Raw genomic sequence first — 17,500 nt, forward strand, 5'->3', positions numbered from 1 at the left:
TGGATGCCTCGAAGGAAATGGGGGTGTGTCCGAAATAAATGTCAAAATGACATGTTGTCCCGATCTATGTTCGTTCATTCGAACGCGTTCTACACGATTTTTGGCTCGCGCTGGGGAAACGACCAGTTGGTTGCTCGCTCGAACTCTGTATTATCCGCCAGTCGGCAAATCATTACATCTGCTTGTTATCCTTTTCATTTCTGTCCATATCCTCAGCTTCACACAAATTGATGCCCACGTAGGCCGGCCTTTTCAGCACACTGAAATTCCTTCAGTAGTGTTTTGTGCCGTTGCACCGCAAGATTCTTACCATTTGGCTTGACGATAGCAACTATGCGCGGTATCCCAGTCTTTGTTGCCATCTTGATTGGCCTGGCTTGTTCTTTCGTGCAATCGCTGGGTGAGTAATAAGAGATTCTCGACAATGCTCTCAAGTAGGCTAAGCTTCCCGATTTACTTCTAGGCCTTACTATTCAGCGTAAATCTCATATTCAGGAAGATCTTTTACCCTTGCCTGCTCGTCGACCAGCAATACGGCGCCCACTATGGCTTATTGGTTTCACCATATATATGACTTCCAATGTCTTTGCCACAGTCTTCCAGTTGGACGCGCTACCCATTGTTATCCTAGCACCCTTAGGGGCCATCTCGCTGGTCTTCAATGCCCTATTTGCCCATGTGCTTTTGGGAGACAAGTTTGGTATGACTTGGGTAATCGGCACAGCTCTAGTAGCTGCGGGGGCGGTTATGATTGCTGTATTCGGAGTAGTCCCTGACGAGGAGCACGGCTTGGACGAGTTACTCTTATTGCTCAAAAGAGGCCCATTTGTAGCTTTCTTTACAATCGTGTTGATTGCGGTCGCAGCGGTCTTGGCAGCGGTAAGTAAGGCCATTTTGGTTCAGTGTCATGGTGCTGACTACTATCTTTAGGCCCATATTGCAAGCTGGCACGTTTATCGGCATCAATCGAACCAGATCTCCTTGTCTGGGGCATCAAGTCCTGTCTCCATACCAAGCAATTATGCTTCCCCCCGTTCATCTGTTGCTATCCCTTTCCACCCCACAAACCCTCGACATCGATCAACCTCCAACTCTGATGACCACGGGGATGAGTATGCGAAGCCTACCGTGGAAGACAACAATAAGCCTCGCCTTACCTTGAAAAACCCGTCTGTGCAAAAACCCCTTTCACTTTCTATCTCACCTCGCATTCAAGAAGTGTCGGCCCAATCCACCGCCGCGTCTTCTCACACTCACACCCTTACCCTCTGTGGCCTTGCTTTTGCTGCTGCAGCAGGTACACTCTCCGGATTATGCCTTGTCCTGGCGAAGGCAACGGTTGAATTATTTATGAAAACCGTCGATCATTGGCGAACGGGCGTCGGTCGTAATGAATTTGCAAGGCCTCAGACGTGGGCTCTGATGTTGGGGATGAACATCATTGCCATCGCACAGATCTGGTATCTGCATCACAGCTTGAAATTTACATCGCCGGCGTTAGTATGTCCATTAGCATTCTGTTTCTTCAATTTATCCTCGATTTTTGGTAAGTGTTGTAACTTCAAGACATGCAGGGCAAAAACTAATATGGAGCAGATGGACTGATCTTTTATAACCAATTCGGACAACTCGCAACTTATCAAATTCTTCTTGTCTCTTTTGGCACTGCGATTCTTCTGCTCGGTGTATGGATTGTCTCGGCTATTCAACCTGAAGGCAGTGTAGAAGTGGGTACATGGGCTGAGGAAGACCTGATCTCAGATAGCACCTCCGTCTCGTCACATGAGAGCAGAGACGAGCTGGAAGCTGGGGAAGGAGCGACTTTGCTGGGCAGAGGGACTACGGAAGAACCAGAAGACGATGACAGCCACTGGCCGCTTCCCCATCATGACATTGTATCTGTACCCCCCACACCAACAGGACGCTATCAACCAGTCTTTGCTCCATCCCCATCTTCTCCTCATTCGCCAATTTCTCCTCGTTTCTTCCATACCCATTCCCACTCATCTTCACATGCTCATCATCACCGCCATAGAGGCCCGAGATACGGGTCTCTTCTCCCCGACATTGGTCCTCATGCTGCGCCAATGGGGTTCTCCATTGGCTTAGGAGCGGCGAGTCCAGGGTTTGCCTTGCGATCGGGGAGTATGAGTGAGCATCACCATGGGGAAGGGGAAAGAAATCGAAGAAGTCGAAGTGACGGGCCTCTCGGTCTCGGCGCAATCATACGTGGGGAAGATAATAGCGCTTTGCAGACCGATGCGGAAGAAGGTCGTGGCGAGAACGCAACCGAAGCTATCTTGAGAGATTGGGACGTCAATGAGAGGAGAAACGACAACTGGTGGGATGTGAGACGCTTCTTTGAGAGCCAAGGAAATATTCGTTTGACGAAATAGAAAAATTAAAGTGTACCACTATTATCATCGTTACAAGAAGTTGTTTCTTATCCATGCATACAGTAGTTATGTAACAATATCTCGAAAATTATTTAGTCTTAACTTTCTGGATTGATGGAAGTTGTTTCATTCCATGCACAAAAAGTCCAAAAACCATTGCCACGTGCCCAGCTAAAAGCGCAGCAGAAGTGCTTATGGAGGATGGGGCTGTTTCCCACGCATACTGCACAATAACCCATATGAGGACACTATTTTGAGTGAGCTGATGTGTTCAAGCCGCAGATGACTCACCTAGTCAACGCATTTCCCCAGCCAGCACCCGAATAGAGCAAGAAAGGTAACTGATGGAAATACCACGAGTGGAACTGGTAATGCAACGAACGGGCAAAGAGCATACCTATAAGATTGGCTGAAAATAAGACTAATGGAATGTCTGATGCAGGGTCAATAAGTTAAATATGTTCTATATTCAGAGTACGTACGATAGGCTGGAATCTGTGAAACCTCTAAAGCTTGGTTTAGCGGGCTAGAGAACCCCTTCTGCAGTACCCTCAAAGTGCCCCCGGGCACTGGTGACCATTTGAATGCTGCAAATAACCCCAAGACGATGAACTACATTGTGATATCCAAGTCAGCTGCCATGTACGACCCCCGTTCGCACTACTCACATGCCCTGCAAGTAGAGCTACGGCCCTCTCTCTGCTCAAGAATGCCTCTTCACTGATGAACCTCCAATTGACCGTCCATTCATACAAGAATTGACGTGAGAAATCAAAAGCAGAAGTGAAATAGGCCCTAGTAAGGTAAGGGTTGCGTTTCGAAAAGAAAAATGGAGCAGGGAGAAGGAACTGGATAAGACCGATGATTGAGAGACCTTCCACTGTGCCGATAATACCGCGATACTGGAAAAGAAGAACGAGTAAACCTGGCAAAGAATTGAGGATGTTCATCTTGACTCCCAGTGCGAGACTAATGCAATTAGCCATGGAAATGGCTTAAGCCAAAATACTGACCTGAAAAGCACGCATCCTAGTCTCCAGCCCTTCCGACCACCAATCTGGAAAGCAATCACGGAAAGATAGAAGATGAGCATAGCGATGGGATCATTGAACAGTCGAAGCAAGAATATTGAGTGGGCCCTCTTAGAGAGGGTCAAAGGTATAAGTAGTACCTGCGGGAAATGATGGCCACCATTTGACGGGCGTCCTGCGAGATAGTAGATCGTGGAGACAGCCAAGTACGTGGCGAGATAGAACCCGAGAAAGACGAATTGGGCTGGGCGAACATTTTCGATGGAGGGCAGGAGACGGTGGAAGGCGGTGTATATATACAAATGCAAGGCTGGATAACTGAATTTCTAATATGGTTGGCATCATGGACGTTGAAGAAATGGCAGACGTACACCAGGGGTCCTGTCTCTCCTTCGATCTTGGAATAATCTCTTTCACCGGCAAGGAACATGTCTACTTGTTGCATGTATGCCGGCCAATCTATCTTAGTATCTTTCAAAGCAATCAATATAGGTTCAAAGGTTTTCAAATATACTTACAAGGGATCTTCCATATCACCAAAAGGCCCAACGCAACCTCACCCAGAAAGAGGAGGAAGGCAGTGTGCCAAAAATATCGTCGGTCGAATAGCAATGCTCGGACTAAATCGACAGCGTGCCTTATGAGGCCTTTCCGTTGCCTCAAGGCTGGGCCATATATGCTTTGATGAGACATTTGCTACAGCCGGCCAGTAGACTTCCTGAGTGATATCTTCAACTAAGACATCTCGACAACAACCCATCTCATCGATTCTTTTGGTCGACCTCGTCGCAGCGTACAGTTGCGTCGACGTGCCTAGCTGCTTTCCCACGGTGGCTGGGAAGTGTCATCAACAAGAAATAGCCGATAATTATAACGAATTAATGAGCAAAAAAGTGGAAAACGAAATAACAACAAGCTTATGTCGAGGGGTTGAGGGCGAGACTGAACACACAGAAAACTGGAAGGCGTTCCTGAACTTAGCACCGCTATAGAGACAAACCCGACGACGAGTAACGGGCGGATTATCTCTGTAGACGGAAGAGCTGCTGATTAGAAAATAACTCAACCCAGTCATCTTATCAGTAATCATTTCAGCCAGAGATATCGCCAATCACCCTCATACTTTTCTCTCTTCTCCTTCTTATCAGTATACAAAGGAAAATGGAAGTGGCAAAGGTATAAAAAGCTTGGAATCGGGAGAGTGTCGATGTGCAAGTCTATCGTTGAACCGACTTTTCCATTACTCGCAATCAAAGATCGCGTCGATATCGAAATCCAGCAGCATTCTTGTCATCACGACCGTTTGTTTCTCAGCTTCCCAACATACTTTCCCTCAAGACTATCACTTTTCCAAGATCTCGACGGCTTACGTCTTCATTCAAGGGTTGCAAATGTAGTGGTGAATCAGAGCCCAGCATATAAAGAGGTTTATATTCACAGGGGGTCAGGCCGAATGCATCAGCGAGCAGAGAAGAATCCATTTCTGACTTACAGTCCAAATATACTGATGTCGTAGGGATGTACAGACATTTCATGGCTTCTGCATCTACCAAAATGGGTTTGAATGCCTATGAAAACTATCCTTGTACTAATGAAAGGACGGATCACAGGAAACTTTTTGACAAAGAACTGGTGTCCAAGCTCCGAGTGGATCCCAAACTCATTTGTCATAACCGTGCCGTACAATACGTTCTGTTAAGGATGGGCTAGACAAATGTGTAATTGACCTTCTCAGCGACTAGAATCGACATTGCGTCTTGTATCGCTGGAGGCATCCAGATTTTCAGTGTCCTTTCAGCTGTCGGCAACGCCATGTTGTCGAAACTGCCATGTTCCTCCTTTTCGATGCTCTTGGACAGTCCTCCCTCGCTCTTGTTCACGCCAAGGCGGGCACGTTCAACTTTGATATCCCATTTTCATACAGTCCCAAGGGCAAGGTAACGGGATCCGTCGGCATACGTGGTATCGGATCCGCTTTAGTAAGGGAGCAAAGCCATCTGATATGAGACTGTTGTATTACAACAGATGAACAAAGTCTTTGCTTAGCAGAAGGAAAAGTAGATTGAGGCTGAGTACTTAGGCTGTTTGGATGGACTTCACGACTTGGTATCGTTCAACCTCCCTGTCAAGGCGGACACGAAACCACCCTCTCCGACTCTGCTTTTTCCGCCAAGATGAAACATCTGCCGCCATAATTAGGACTGCCCGAGGCCTCATTGTCAATGAGGCTGCGCTTGTACGCTCTCTTCAATTCGGCAAGGTTCATTGGGTTTGGATTTGACGTGTATGAGGACGAGGCCAGACATTTCCCCACAGTTACTCGGGTCATCCCTGTACATTTCGCTTGCCATAAGTGAAAATAATGACAGTCGAGGCGCAAACCGAGATGGAGTCCATTTCTTGAGGAATTTGAAGTACGATATGAAAAATATGAAGTTCGAGTTTACTGGATTTAACTGTTGGCATACGTAGGTGAATGGCGCGTAGATGGTCTGTCGTGAATGCAAACAAGCGAAGATCTGAAGGGTATTAAAATGGCATTCTGAGCGTTGCTTTGCAGGTCATAAGCCAAATATGGTGGACTGTCGAAGCACCTTCTTGATTGTAGGGGAATCGCAGAGCACAAGTAGGTAGGTGTCGTATACCGACTTCCTGTTAAGTAATAAAATTCTAGAACTTAGATGAGAAGATGCACATGGATAAATGATAAACAAATGTCGAATGTCTCTAGTGAAAACACAAAGCGGGAGTTGTCTCTACACTTTGTACCAACAAATATATGAGAGGGCACAACAGCGACGAATATGCCAACATCTACTTTGTCAGGTTGGTCGAACAGCGCCCTACTGTTGAAAAGAAGGCTACGGAAAAGTGGAAGGATGTCAAGGGTTAGTGACTGTCAACTTCTTTATCCGTCCGTGCTGACTTAGTAAAAGGGCACCCCCCCCTTTTATCGCGTATCCTCAACTTGACCCGATCACAGCTTTGCTATATCGTCGGTACAATGGCACAACAGCGACGAATTTGTAGCGCAAACAACAATGCATTAACCCCTTCAGCAGTAGAGAGCATTGACTCGTTCTGCTTTTCAGTTTCCAGCGAAAGCTGAAGAAAAGAAGTAAGCTCAGAGTTCTTGAGCAAAGAAACCTTGGAAATGGGTGAATGACTAACCTGGTTATGTTTATTCTGTTGGGGAATAACGGATTGCGGGGATGTCAACGGCATTCCGTCCTCCGTATCGGAGAAGAATCCGCCTGTGGGAAAAGGCCCCTTTATATCATTACCAGTAAAGTAGCACGAGTACGTGCTATTAGCGTGGGCCGGCCCATGCCGCACTGGGTTTCAAGGGCCAGGAACGTTTCTCAGGCACGTAAATTAAATTGAGGCAATCGGGGTTGGTTGGGGTTTTTTTTTGAGTCACTGGCCGATAAAGCCTATAAATTTGTGGACAGCTTTTGTCGCTGCGTCTTCTTCAGCTCGTCCAGCTCTCCGCTCCCAGCCACCTTTCCCGGCCCCGCTTCCTCCGATCAACCACCTGTACCGCACGCGGTGCATATAACCACGATACCCCCTCCAGCGAGCCTCTGTTGCCCGCTGTCCGTCGCAAAAATACTCACATCTCACGTCAGAGCCATCTCCCCCGTCGCACAGTCGCTATATAGAACTCGGCTGGCCTCATACAGAGCCCACATTGCACATAGCCTTCCAAGACCCGCATCCGGTCTGCGTCCGCGTCCCATCATTTGTTCCTCCAGATCTATAAACACTACCAGCGTCGCCAACATGCCTTTCCACGCTGAACCCCTCAAGCCCTCCGATGAGATTGACATGGACCTTGGGCACTCTGTAGCTGCCCAAAAGTTCAAGGAGATTAGAGAAGTCCTCGAAGGCAACAGGTACTGGGCCAGAAAGGTCACTTCTGAGGAGCCCGAGTTCATGGCCGAGCAGGTCAAGGGTCAGGTGAGCAGCTCCTAATTTTGGAACCGTCGAAACGCATCGCAAAGCTAATCCATGGTAATGCAGGCCCCCAACTTTCTCTGGATCGGATGCGCCGACTCTCGTGTTCCAGAGGTCACAATTATGGCTCGTAAACCCGGAGATGTGTTCGTTCAGGTATGTTTCTACCCTCGCGGCTTTCGGTCGGCTTTCGGTTATCGTTGCCCGCGCACAGGATGCGCTGCGGAATGGAGGGGCTAACAAAAGCTTGGTTGCCTATAGAGGAACGTTGCCAACCAGTTTAAGCCCGAGGACGACTCTTCTCAGGCTCTTCTCAACTACGCCATCATGAACGTTGGTGTCACTCACGGTCGGTATCTTTCGCCTATGTTAGTATTGCCAAGCCTTCATAGACTGACTTGGAACGCCATTAGTCATGGTTGTTGGTCACACCGGTTGTGGTGGCTGTATTGCTGCGTTTGACCAACCTCTTCCGACTGAGGAAAACCCTGGTGGGACTCCTTTAGTGCGATATCTCGAACCCATCATCAGGTTGAAGCATTCTTTGCCCGAAGGAAGCGATGTGAACGACTTGATCAAGGAGAACGTCAAGATGGCCGTAAAGAACGTTGTTAACAGCCCTGTAAGCTTGTCCCTCATGTGATTAGGGCTATGGGTCGCTCATAGCAAATGTAGACCATTCAGGGAGCTTGGGAACAGGCCAGGAAGGGCGAGTTCCGAGAAGTTTTCGTCCACGGCTGGGTGAGTTGCATTCTGTAACTATGAGATGGCTAATTGGCTGACGCCCGTGTAGCTCTATGACCTTTCTACCGGCAACATTGTTGACCTCAACGTCACCCAGGGCCCTCATCCTTTTGTTGATGACCGAGTGCCTCGAGCGTAGATAGAAATAGTTGTAGAAGTAGACTGTCGTACGGATTATCAAGGGTGTATTAATAGACAGGGAATTACAGGCTCAGTCATTACAGCATAGATGAGATGAAGTTTTTTCTCGTTATTTTGTCAGTATGTGAATAGAATAGAATGCATACAACAACAGTATACGCATATCGTCGTTTTGAGTCGTGACGTGTGGCTAGATGAGAGTGGTGCCTGAAGGATTTTTGTTACATTCCCCCTGGAACTGTCAACAAATGTCCTTATACCCTATTGTTCCTTCCTTCCTTCCTTCCTCCGTATAAATAGCCACATGTCGCCGCCATATCCATAGCTTCTCTTTCGCCGTCCGTCACCCGCCAAACTGCGACGCTCTCAAACCCTCATTTCGCTCGGGGCACGACCCCCGGGCATACGCGCCTTCTTCAAGCCGACTATATTCCAGAGCAGCCACGCCTTGTATTCATTTCACAAGGTCGCCACTTGTAAATCGCCCGTCAAGTATCTGTCAGCGCGTGCTTGGCTTTCGACGACGTGTGGGGATCACCAGCTCTCCTCTAGGAATCGCGCGTTCCACACTTCGTCGGCAAATCGTGCTCAACCTTTGCCAGACTGGAATTTTTCTACCAGCCATCATTGGACATCACCTCTGCCACCTTCTCAACCTTGGACAACACCTGTACCCAAAACGGATGAATTTGCACCGGCTTCTCGTTTAGCACCAGTCTTCCGCACGTCACGTTTTCGCAACAGCCCACATTTCGAAAATCAGCTGAAGCAAACAGCAAAAATACCACCCACGAGGACTGAAACCCAAGTCAGTGACGCAGAGCTGCAGCAGCTGTCTGTCTCTGCGGACGATCAGTATTTTGACGATGTCTTTGCTGAGGAAGTCTCTCCTGAACTCGACCTGGAAAATCTGAAGATGGGAAAACTAGACGAGATTAAGGACTGGGTTGATGCCGATTATGCCCCACCAGATGAGAATATCAGCTGGGATCAGGCTCTAAACATACCCTTGCCCCCAGCTCCGCCAATGGAAGAATTTCCTGGCTTCGTTGACGCTCCCCACCATCTACCCAGGAAGAGCGAAATCACTCGGTCCGTCGTCAATTTTACAATTGAAGGTGATACATCACCAGTTGATGATAGAGCTTTTGAGACAAAAGTTCCTGCTATGTCTCTCGCAGCGGATGGGTACCCGCCTGACGGCAACACCCGATTCGACTGGCGTACTCGCGCACTTGGTCAACTGAGGCGTCCACTCCCCCCACACCTCCGACCTCGTAACCGTCATTGGATGTTCGCTAAACAACCCCGTAGATATCAACCGGTTGTGAGCAAGCTTCCGAGTGACCATCCTTTGTCCCTTGCTTTGGAGCGATACCGAGGACACTTCAGTCAACTTCTCAAAGCAGAATTACAAGAGGAAGCAAGGTTATTCAATCAAAGATTGGAAGAGTGGAGTACAGAAAAACTTGTCAAGGCTGGCTATACACTTGTCAACGTAAGAGGAGATGAAGTTTCCCGGAAGCAGAACTCTCAGGGAGAAGGATCCTTTATATATTCGTTCATCAGAGGAAAAGGTACCATGATTGATGCTGCAAAGTTCACGTGAGTCTTTTAATGGTGGTGATTGCGAGTGGTGTTAAAGTCAAGGAAAGGTTCGGCCAGTACGTCATGCTCTCAAGAACTCATCCTTTCCAAGATGCCGTCAAAGACGATGAGGCCAGAGTTATTCTAGCTACCGTTAACTCCAAGACTAAGGGAGCCGTCCAATTACTGAGTCCTGTGCCCATACCAGATATACGTCAAGGTGTATGGCGGTGAGTATCCCTGAGCTAAGGTTCATAAAGATGCCAAAAATTGATGAAATGCATTACAGGCTTGATATTGGCCACTCAGACTATGTGTATAGGAAGCAGCTTGAGGCGATGAGCTTTCTGAGCAACAATCCTCTTGAACAAGATATGTCCGATTATATCGAGGACTCTTTCGAATCCTATCCCCAGTTCCCACTTGATATACCCAAGGAAAATTCATTGGTCGTCCCTACACCTTCGTCAGCTACGCCCTCAAACCAAGCTATTCTCAAAGGCACGAGTCTTCGAGAGACTTTATTGAAAGCCTTCTCCAAAGATTTTTGCCCTCCTGTGCCGTCAGCATCATCCCCCAATGACTCCTTGTCTCCCATGTCAAATGCCAAATCCAACGGTTTTGTTTCGAATGCCCACGCTTTATCACCAGCAGATCTCGACGCCACTCCAAAACCTCAGCTAGCATCTGGCGCCGGCCAAACCAAAAAGGATGGTATTTTGAGCAGAAATACGTTGATAAGAAGTTGGGCAGAGAGACATCGTTCTGAGCGAGAGATTCCTGTGGAAGTTGAGGGTGATCCCTATATCCCTTTGAACCGGACTCAGTTGCGTGCCATGGGAATGATGTTGAGCGAGGCACTATCTTTAGTTCAAGGCGTAAGTCATATCGTCTCAGACAGTCACAGATCTAACTAACTAACAAGTATTAGCCTCCTGGTACGGGCAAGACTCGTGTCATCGTCGAAACTATCAAGCTCCTCAAGCATCATTTCCAGATTCCTCATCCCATTCTTGTTTGCGCCCATACCAACGTCGCTGTCGACAACCTTCTAGCAGGTATGATAAAACATGGAGTCAAGGCCATTAGAACGGGAATGGCGGAAAGGGTCCCTGCCGATCTGAAGCAATATAGTTTGGAGATCAAGATGGAAAGCCATCCCATGTGGACCTCTGTGCAGACCATGGTTGAGAAGGCTAAAAGACTTAAAGATGAAATCTTCAGAATGGATTTTGGTATGTTCAAGTGATCTAACAGGCTGAGTGATAGCTGATAATTTTGTTCAGGTAATCCAGAACGACAGCAGAAAATCTCAGAGATGAAAAAAATCTGGAGACAGATTTGGGGTATACGACAAAGTATAACCCGGGAACTGCTTCTCGATGCCGACGTGGTATGTCTGTCTAGCTTAATTGCCTGACAACCGAAAGCGACACTCATACTGCGCCAGGTTTGCACGACTTGCATATCCGCCATATCAGCCAACCTCAATAGCATCGACTTCCCTATAGTCTTTTTAGATGAAGCGAGTATGGCAACCGAACCCTTGACTCTCTTGCCGCTGATGAAAGGTGTAAGTCATCTTTTTTTTTTTCACAAGCGTTCCAATGCAAGCCTTGGCTAATTAGGGCTTCTTCAGTCATCCCATGTAGCCATTATCGGTGATCATAAGCAACTTCCTCCGGTTATTGTGTCTCAGGATGCGCATGCCGGGGGATTGTCGACCAGTCTGTTTGAAAGGCTAATTCATGAAAAAGGTCAGTCATTCAACGTTAAGAAGGAATGATTTTTGTCTGACAGTTGAATGGTAGATGTCCCTTCTATAATGCTTGACACACAATATCGAATGCACCCGTCCCTTGCCGCCTTTTCCTCCAAAACCTTTTACTCCTCCCTACTCAAAAATGGTACCCCCGCATCAGAAAGACCCCCTCCCGAGACAGCTTTCCTCATTCCGGAAGATCCAATCCCTGATCCGTCCACGGGCGAGTTGAGGCTGTCAGGCGAGAAGACCAACTTGACCTTTCTGAATCATAGTCATCTTGAAAGCCCTGTTTTACAGAGTATGGCCAACGAGGGAGAGGCGGAAATTATCGTAGACGTTGTAACGGATCTCCTCCACAAGAACCCCGTAAGTGCAACGAATCAAAGATCGTGACTACTTTGACTGATGGCATTTGAACTTTAGGATTTGAAAGGTTCTCAAATTGGTATCATTGCTCCTTATCTCGGTCAGATCAAAGTTGTTTCAGAGACTCTTTTCGCCTCGAGGACCCAAGATTCTCTCAAAACAATCCTTGGAGATGAACGAACGGAAGAAGTTCAAGATGTAGAAATCAAGACTGTTGACGGCTTTGAAGGAAGAGAGAAAGAAGTAATCATTTTTAGTACTGTTAGATCTAATGCCGGTGGCTACATCGGTTTTTTGGGTGATTGGAGGCGAGTCAACGTTGGATTGACAAGAGCCAGAAGGGTGAGTGTATCTCATGTTGTAATTTTCTAGCCCGATTGGCATTGACAAGTAATACTCGACTTGTCAGGCACTTATTATGGTCGGAAATAAGGAGACTCTTAAGAAAGCCAAGATGGGCAAGATAGTCGCTGAAAATCTGCCTCAGGGTGGAACGAGGGTGTGGCAAGATCTTATGGCGTACTTAGAAGAAGGGGGCATGATTTTAGATACTGATCAAGGGGTTGATTAACGTTGTCATCAATTATATATATTAAGCTTCTGTAAATCAGCATAAGATCCGTAAAATAACGCATACACCACTGTAATCTCCAGATATAGATCACTATAATTCTATGCATGCTACGATCATTATCTATACAACATGGGTCCCAAGATTATCACCCTCCAATACCATGCCCTCATCGTGAAATTAACAAGATAGTTCAAGGGTTGGCTCTTTCCGGCAACGCACAATGATGCAGCCTATATATCCCCAAAACTCATCGGTGTCTCACAGTGGGATCTCGGAAAAGATGTTTACAGTTGGTGCAGTAGTAGAAAAGGGTCATATTTGTTGTGATACGACGACCTTGATCTTGGAAGAAAACAGCACTACAGATTGGCAATTAGTCGCATTACAAGGTAATGGTGCAGGACCAACATTAAACAGCATGACATACCCATGATGATGACAGGCGGGACACTCAATGTCCGAACGTTGAAGGGTGGGATCCGTGTCCAGATCCTTCGTTTCTCCGGGTTGTTCTCTGAAAGCATTCATTAGGTCAGCAACCTCCCGTTATACTACATGCAATAATCCGTATGACGGCAACAGAATAGACTTGTGCTCGCTGGATGCATATGCCCCGAACTTATGGCGAAGGCGGCTCACCTGGCGACCGTTAACAAATCATGCTTGTACACACATCCCGCCATTCCAGGTTCTATTGCGGCATTTTCCGTATAGTTGCAATTCCGGCACTGATAGAGGAGAACCTTGGCGTTATTATCGGACTGAAATGATATTAGTCAGCGTGTGGTTCTGACTTGCGAACAAAAGCCTATCTGTTGAATCGCCCTCAACTGCCATATGACAAATGTAGATAAAGAGACCATCTAAATGACATACTTTGGGGTAAAGAAGGTTGTTGCTGGTATATATCAGTCTAGATTCTGAGAACAGGCCAAGGCGAGAGGATGCTTACCATTCGCCACAGAACTTAAGAGTTGGCATGGTTCTTCACGATAGTTGCGCTGTATTACTGGGGCTGTAGCGGATCGGTTGCTTAATTGCGTATATCGAATGCTTTTGAACGCAAGCGGATAAAAGAGCGTGTAATGAGAAGGCTGCAACAGTACAACACTGTAGAAGTTGATTTTAATCGAGAGGAGAGCAGAACAGCGAACGAAAGTGTGTTCGCTTGTTCGCTGAGAGATATGAGGAACACTTGTGTGTTTACGTAATATCAAAGAGTCATGGAGAAAGACTCAACCACGCATATTAGGCTTGACCCAAACCCCTCGACGAATATTGGCCGGCCTCCGGGTCCGAGGAGGGGTCACAAGAGGGAACTTTTGGCAGGATTCATCGAGGTGACGGACGCCGATTTTCGTTTGTCCTTCGTTTTTCGAAAACAGCCACTATTTATGCACACAGGGGTCGTCAGACATAACAATTCACAAGATGATACATCAGAATCAGGCCTTTCTTCTATGGGACGAATACCGGGCTCTTAATCAACCAAGTTTCGGGCATAACAGTCACAGTTCGTGTTCATCTCCTTTTCCGTCCGTCCTAGTAATGGTTCCCTAGTATCGTATAACGCTTCAAGAACATACTCAGCCCTCGCTTGCTCGAATCACTCCTTCTAAAGCATCTATTCACCTAGATTCAATATTCGCACCATAAACATGCATCAAACTGCGGCCACAAATAACTGCCAGCGGAGCACCATTCTCTATATTCTAAAAGTAAATAACTCCTTTTTAATTTTATACCACGACTGTCAAACGACAACGGTGCTATATTTTTATCTTTATCATGAGGGCGGGTACATTGAAAAGTTCATGGGTTGAGAGAAGTTCCATCCATTGGCGGCGATGTCTTGGGACTCAAGATTACACCCTTGTCCGCCTGATCCCAATTGCAGGTCGATGGGATTGACTGTAAATGGGCTATCATTAACCATAGGATTAACCTGGGAAGGATATTCTGTTGATTGGCTAGTGGATTTCTCGTTTACGGGACCCCATCTCCCCTCGCCGCCCTTATTCGCCGACATATTAACCTCTGCCATTATCCCACCATACATGGCAGGATGTTGCACTGCCAAGCCCGGTTCTGCGGATGTATCAAAACGAGGCTGTTGTGCGTATAACCTCTGGTTGTCATAGCCCAAACTCGTCTGCTGACCATGGTAAGACGATAAAGAGACAGCGGTCGTGTTTGTGTGCCCCAGAAGCTGACTGACCCACGTTGCTGGATCAGCGACGGGATACGTTTCCAGTTGAGAGGTGCCCGTATATGGGACTGCATAACCTCCAGATCCGATATCCTGGTTCAAATCCGGCCCTGACGACGTTGTTATCTCTTGATCAGACCTATTCGCCCGGATCTGTTGATCAAAGGCTGGTTGCACATCTTCGACAGCGCCTGCAGCTACAACAGGTCGAGACGGCTGAGGATCGCCCACAGGTGGGTCAAGTGGAGGTACTCCTTCAGGCAAAAATGACTGTACCGTCGAGGATAACGACATTGAAGGGATAGGATGAGAGCTCGAGTCGTCAGCCATAGCACTCTCGCAGCATGCGACGGCAGAGATTGGAGTCTGGGACGACGAACTCATTTGTGGCGGGGTGCTGGAAGAGATACGCTCTTGCATTTGACTTTGCTGGTTATGTCTTGCCTGCCCAGCTTCAAGAGACTGATATATCTCCTCCATCTTTTCAACCGAAATGGTCTGCTTTTCAGTAAGGTGATTTTTTTCGTTATAGCCTGCCCCAATCGGCAGCCCTTCCTGGCCAAGTGGGAGGGTTGAAGAAGGTATAATAGGACTTGCAGTTTGCCCGAACTCCTGTACTCTCCCCTCAGGCTCAGATGATTTTTGGTCTTTCGGCCAAGAGCTGGCAGTGTAGGTGGTATGTTCGGTTCCGTCTGTCTGCAGCGGCTTCTTTGTCGGCTCCCCATTGTACTCTGTCCCAGAGCTTCGAAGTTTCTCTTTCCCCCTGCAACGGCTAGCCGACTGCCCATTTGCTGGCTGCTGTCCAACTGCTGAGCCTGCCTCTCCCTCAAGTGGCAGAGGTTGACAGAAAAAAACATATGTCGGTTGTGAAGGCTGCAAAGACGGAGAAAAGTGACGAAACTGCCCATGCGGCTGAGAGGCAGTAGCATTGCGTCCTGATCGCGAAGATTTCGCTGGGGCTTGTGAGCCTCGAGGCGGCAGGGGACGTGTGGACGCTATCGGGGACAATGAAGAGATTGCTGATTTTCTGAAGGCACTATGGGCCCTTGGTTCGCGTTTTCGTTGTGGCCTGCTCGGCGTAGATTGAGGTTGCATCGGGCTAACAGCAGACAAGGTGGCCGGGGTGTCTGTCCAGCTCGTATGAGTAACAGCTACAGTCTGTTGTGTTGGATATTACTTACTGAATCCTCTAATCGCATGCTCTGCAGGTTGTCCGCCTTGCACCGTAGCTGCATTTGACGGCTGCACCATCCCCGCAGGACTTTGGTAATCATTTTTGTGGAGAGACCATGGATGGTATGATTGTTGACCAGATGGATCCTGAGGCGACTCAGGGGGATGAACTTGACCTTGGTCAGATGGCCATGAACGGGAAAAAGATGGATCAGCCGTAGCATGCACTGGAGAAAGTTGGGTTCCGAAAAGATGTGGCGGCTGTGACTGCATTGAGTGGTAATCCGTGACTTGAGACGCTGTGACGGTCTGCTCTATATCAAAGCCAAGGAGATGAGCATCAAAAGCTGGTGGGGCCGAATCCGCTTGAGGATGTTGCACTTCTATGAATCCCGTCGGGGCCCACGTCTGCTGCGGTCTGCAAGACATGGAGGTCGAGAAACCAAGGGGGCGTTGCGACGCTGGCCTATGGATAGATATCGCAGAAGATTGCCGGCTATGAGCCTGCTGTGGCTTTTCAATGGTCTGCATGATAGGGAAAGGCATAAAAGTTGAGTCAGGCTCCATTATATGGGAAGATGCAGTCTGTTGCAAAGTTGAAGCTGAGTCCACAAAGTGTCGTTGGAAATTTCTGCTCTCGGCGCCGAGATCTTTAAGCGCTAAAAGGTCATTGCGAAACGACTGCTGCACGAGATACTGGTTGGTATGTGAGAAGAAATACGCTTAATAAGGGGGCGCAGGTTCACCATGGCTTAGTTGGACGAACGACCGATGGGCGGGGAATATTTTTGCCACCGATTGTCCGATCCGGTTCTTATTATTGTCGTTCAGAGGGAGGAAAGAATCTTAGGCTGCTGGAAATAAGGTTCATTTGCATAGGTCTGTTGCCGAGGATAGCGATACTGATGACCTTGCGAATCGGAAGTTAACGGGTGTGAAAGGATTAGATGGATCTGCGGATCTGAAGACAGGTACGTGGCCCTGTTGTAACTGCTTGGGGCAGAGCAATGGTGACGAAACTCCGTCTGTTGATAAGGCTGATGAGAATAGTGGGAGCTGATTCCGGTGTTATTTGGCTTGGAACAGATGTCGTATTTAAAGAAAAAAAATGATGCGTTTTGACTTTGACCGTATTGGCCGGGAGGTTATTCTTGACATATATGCTACTGACTCCAAGGCCTCTGAATCAGAGGACGATAGGCTCGATATGATCCGTGATAGCTTGGTCCACTTAAGTCACAATGTTGGCTGAGCTGGTGGTTCCGATAATAGGATTCTTGTTGCTGCGGCCGATCTGTCTGGGCTCAACGAATAACGACTGAAGAGCCGGCAGAGGAAATGTTACATGTAGTTATCCGAGTCCGTCGACACAAAAATAGCGCGTCGCGCGTATGAAAATAGGCTTGAGAGTGTGGCGCCGCTTGGTCGAGCCTAATCAATCTATTCCGGCTTCTGTGACTTAATAATGTTGCGGGCGGCGATCAGCCAGCAGGAGAGCGGCAAGGGGAGAAAGCGATCTGCAACATCTTGTTGGAGTCCCAACATGACCGGCTGAGG

General features: G+C 47.8%; 8 protein-coding genes and 2 non-coding genes; 7 read left to right on the forward strand and 3 right to left on the reverse strand.

Annotated features, from left to right (window-relative positions):
• Nucleotides 1–125: 125 nt before the first annotated feature.
• On the forward strand, nucleotides 126–2,523 carry CNAG_05141 (hypothetical protein). XM_012193346.1 has 4 exons: nucleotides 126–400; nucleotides 464–879; nucleotides 931–1,546; nucleotides 1,597–2,523. The coding sequence occupies exons 1-4, from the start codon at nucleotides 334–336 to the stop codon at nucleotides 2,394–2,396; spliced, it is 1,899 nt and encodes a 632-aa protein (XP_012048736.1). The 5' UTR covers nucleotides 126–333; the 3' UTR covers nucleotides 2,397–2,523.
• Nucleotides 2,430–4,354, reverse strand: CNAG_05142 (dolichyl-P-Man:Man(5)GlcNAc(2)-PP-dolichyl mannosyltransferase). XM_012193347.1 has 7 exons: nucleotides 3,946–4,354; nucleotides 3,799–3,898; nucleotides 3,410–3,745; nucleotides 3,065–3,365; nucleotides 2,879–3,008; nucleotides 2,688–2,829; nucleotides 2,430–2,644 (listed from the first exon to the last, which is right to left on the reverse strand). Exons 1-7 carry the CDS (start codon nucleotides 4,118–4,120, stop codon nucleotides 2,485–2,487), a joined length of 1,344 nt encoding a protein of 447 aa, XP_012048737.1. The 5' UTR covers nucleotides 4,121–4,354; the 3' UTR covers nucleotides 2,430–2,484.
• CNAG_12371 lies at nucleotides 4,315–4,913 on the forward strand. XR_001045630.1 has 1 exon: nucleotides 4,315–4,913. It is a non-coding gene; the product is annotated as a hypothetical RNA (non-coding RNA).
• A 343-nt stretch (nucleotides 4,914–5,256) lies between these two features.
• On the forward strand, nucleotides 5,257–5,667 carry CNAG_07816 (2-hydroxyacid dehydrogenase; the record flags this gene model as incomplete). Its single annotated transcript, XM_012193489.1, has 1 exon — nucleotides 5,257–5,667. One exon carries the CDS (start codon nucleotides 5,257–5,259, stop codon nucleotides 5,431–5,433), a length of 177 nt encoding a protein of 58 aa, XP_012048879.1. The 3' UTR covers nucleotides 5,434–5,667.
• A 1,201-nt stretch (nucleotides 5,668–6,868) lies between these two features.
• On the forward strand, nucleotides 6,869–8,433 carry CNAG_05144 (carbonic anhydrase). XM_012193348.1 has 6 exons: nucleotides 6,869–7,387; nucleotides 7,451–7,540; nucleotides 7,646–7,733; nucleotides 7,798–8,006; nucleotides 8,060–8,125; nucleotides 8,178–8,433. Exons 1-6 carry the CDS (start codon nucleotides 7,211–7,213, stop codon nucleotides 8,265–8,267), a joined length of 720 nt encoding a protein of 239 aa, XP_012048738.1. The 5' UTR covers nucleotides 6,869–7,210; the 3' UTR covers nucleotides 8,268–8,433.
• Nucleotides 8,434–8,519: 86 nt separating this feature from the next.
• CNAG_05145 (DNA helicase) lies at nucleotides 8,520–12,688 on the forward strand. XM_012193130.1 has 10 exons: nucleotides 8,520–9,874; nucleotides 9,925–10,086; nucleotides 10,146–10,734; nucleotides 10,788–11,091; nucleotides 11,143–11,249; nucleotides 11,307–11,429; nucleotides 11,496–11,613; nucleotides 11,668–11,987; nucleotides 12,045–12,329; nucleotides 12,397–12,688. Exons 1-10 carry the CDS (start codon nucleotides 9,186–9,188, stop codon nucleotides 12,556–12,558), a joined length of 2,859 nt encoding a protein of 952 aa, XP_012048520.1. The 5' UTR covers nucleotides 8,520–9,185; the 3' UTR covers nucleotides 12,559–12,688.
• On the reverse strand, nucleotides 12,643–13,761 carry CNAG_05146 (DNA-directed RNA polymerase II subunit RPB9). XM_012193349.1 has 5 exons: nucleotides 13,514–13,761; nucleotides 13,438–13,459; nucleotides 13,201–13,322; nucleotides 12,989–13,075; nucleotides 12,643–12,920 (listed from the first exon to the last, which is right to left on the reverse strand). Exons 1-5 carry the CDS (start codon nucleotides 13,540–13,542, stop codon nucleotides 12,809–12,811), a joined length of 372 nt encoding a protein of 123 aa, XP_012048739.1. The 5' UTR covers nucleotides 13,543–13,761; the 3' UTR covers nucleotides 12,643–12,808.
• A 173-nt stretch (nucleotides 13,762–13,934) lies between these two features.
• On the forward strand, nucleotides 13,935–14,241 carry CNAG_12372. The gene is made up of 2 exons (XR_001045631.1): nucleotides 13,935–14,074; nucleotides 14,122–14,241. It is a non-coding gene; the product is annotated as a hypothetical RNA (non-coding RNA).
• CNAG_05147 (hypothetical protein) lies at nucleotides 14,224–17,267 on the reverse strand. The gene is made up of 2 exons (XM_012193131.1): nucleotides 15,952–17,267; nucleotides 14,224–15,897 (listed from the first exon to the last, which is right to left on the reverse strand). Exons 1-2 carry the CDS (start codon nucleotides 16,508–16,510, stop codon nucleotides 14,348–14,350), a joined length of 2,109 nt encoding a protein of 702 aa, XP_012048521.1. The 5' UTR covers nucleotides 16,511–17,267; the 3' UTR covers nucleotides 14,224–14,347.
• Nucleotides 17,268–17,449: 182 nt separating this feature from the next.
• CNAG_05148 (beta-1,2-xylosyltransferase 1) overlaps nucleotides 17,450–17,500 on the forward strand; it is a 3,135-nt gene continuing 3,084 nt past the window's right edge. Inside the window, exon 1 of the mRNA XM_012193350.1 lies at nucleotides 17,450–17,500. This exon is cut by the window's right edge and continues 693 nt beyond it. The gene's annotated coding sequence lies outside the window, so the exon portion shown is untranslated.

The sequence above is a fragment of the Cryptococcus neoformans genome, chromosome 4, assembly GCF_000149245.1.
Source record: "Cryptococcus neoformans var. grubii H99 chromosome 4, complete sequence".
NCBI lineage: Eukaryota > Fungi > Basidiomycota > Tremellomycetes > Tremellales > Cryptococcaceae > Cryptococcus > Cryptococcus neoformans.

Excerpts from the sequence above, each read along its gene's own strand:
- CNAG_05144 (XM_012193348.1), top strand. The coding sequence starts at position 7,211 with ATGCCTTTCCACGCTGAACCCCTCAAGCCCTCCGATGAGATTGACATG. Across the intron at positions 7,734-7,797 it reads GAACGTTGGTGTCACTCACG|TCATGGTTGTTGGTCACACC; the intron begins GTCGGTATCTTT and ends GAACGCCATTAG. Across the intron at positions 8,126-8,177 it reads AAGTTTTCGTCCACGGCTGG|CTCTATGACCTTTCTACCGG; the intron begins GTGAGTTGCATT and ends ACGCCCGTGTAG.
- CNAG_05146 (XM_012193349.1), bottom strand. The coding sequence starts at position 13,542 with ATGCCAACTCTTAAGTTCTGTGGCGAATG. Across the intron at positions 13,460-13,513 it reads CTTAAGTTCTGTGGCGAATG|CAACAACCTTCTTTACCCCA; the intron begins GTAAGCATCCTC and ends GATATATACCAG. Across the intron at positions 12,921-12,988 it reads CCCGCCTGTCATCATCATGG|TGCTGTTTTCTTCCAAGATC; the intron begins GTATGTCATGCT and ends GCCAATCTGTAG.
- CNAG_05147 (XM_012193131.1), bottom strand. The coding sequence starts at position 16,510 with ATGGAGCCTGACTCAACTTTTATGCCTTTCCCTATCATGCAGACCATT. Across the intron at positions 15,898-15,951 it reads GCATGCGATTAGAGGATTCA|ACACCCCGGCCACCTTGTCT; the intron begins GTAAGTAATATC and ends CGAGCTGGACAG.
- CNAG_05142 (XM_012193347.1), bottom strand. The coding sequence starts at position 4,120 with ATGTCTCATCAAAGCATATATGGCCCAGCCTTGAGGCAACGGAAAGGC. Across the intron at positions 2,830-2,878 it reads TTCACAGATTCCAGCCTATC|ACATTCCATTAGTCTTATTT; the intron begins GTACGTACTCTG and ends ACCCTGCATCAG. Across the intron at positions 2,645-2,687 it reads TGGGGAAATGCGTTGACTAG|TGTCCTCATATGGGTTATTG; the intron begins GTGAGTCATCTG and ends CACTCAAAATAG.
- CNAG_05145 (XM_012193130.1), top strand. The coding sequence starts at position 9,186 with ATGGGAAAACTAGACGAGATTAAGGACTGGGTTGATGCCGATTATGCC. Across the intron at positions 11,430-11,495 it reads TCTTGCCGCTGATGAAAGGT|TCATCCCATGTAGCCATTAT; the intron begins GTAAGTCATCTT and ends GGGCTTCTTCAG. Across the intron at positions 11,988-12,044 it reads ATCTCCTCCACAAGAACCCC|GATTTGAAAGGTTCTCAAAT; the intron begins GTAAGTGCAACG and ends TTTGAACTTTAG.
- CNAG_05141 (XM_012193346.1), top strand. The coding sequence starts at position 334 with ATGCGCGGTATCCCAGTCTTTGTTGCCATCTTGATTGGCCTGGCTTGT. Across the intron at positions 401-463 it reads TTCTTTCGTGCAATCGCTGG|GCCTTACTATTCAGCGTAAA; the intron begins GTGAGTAATAAG and ends ATTTACTTCTAG. Across the intron at positions 880-930 it reads TCGCAGCGGTCTTGGCAGCG|GCCCATATTGCAAGCTGGCA; the intron begins GTAAGTAAGGCC and ends TACTATCTTTAG.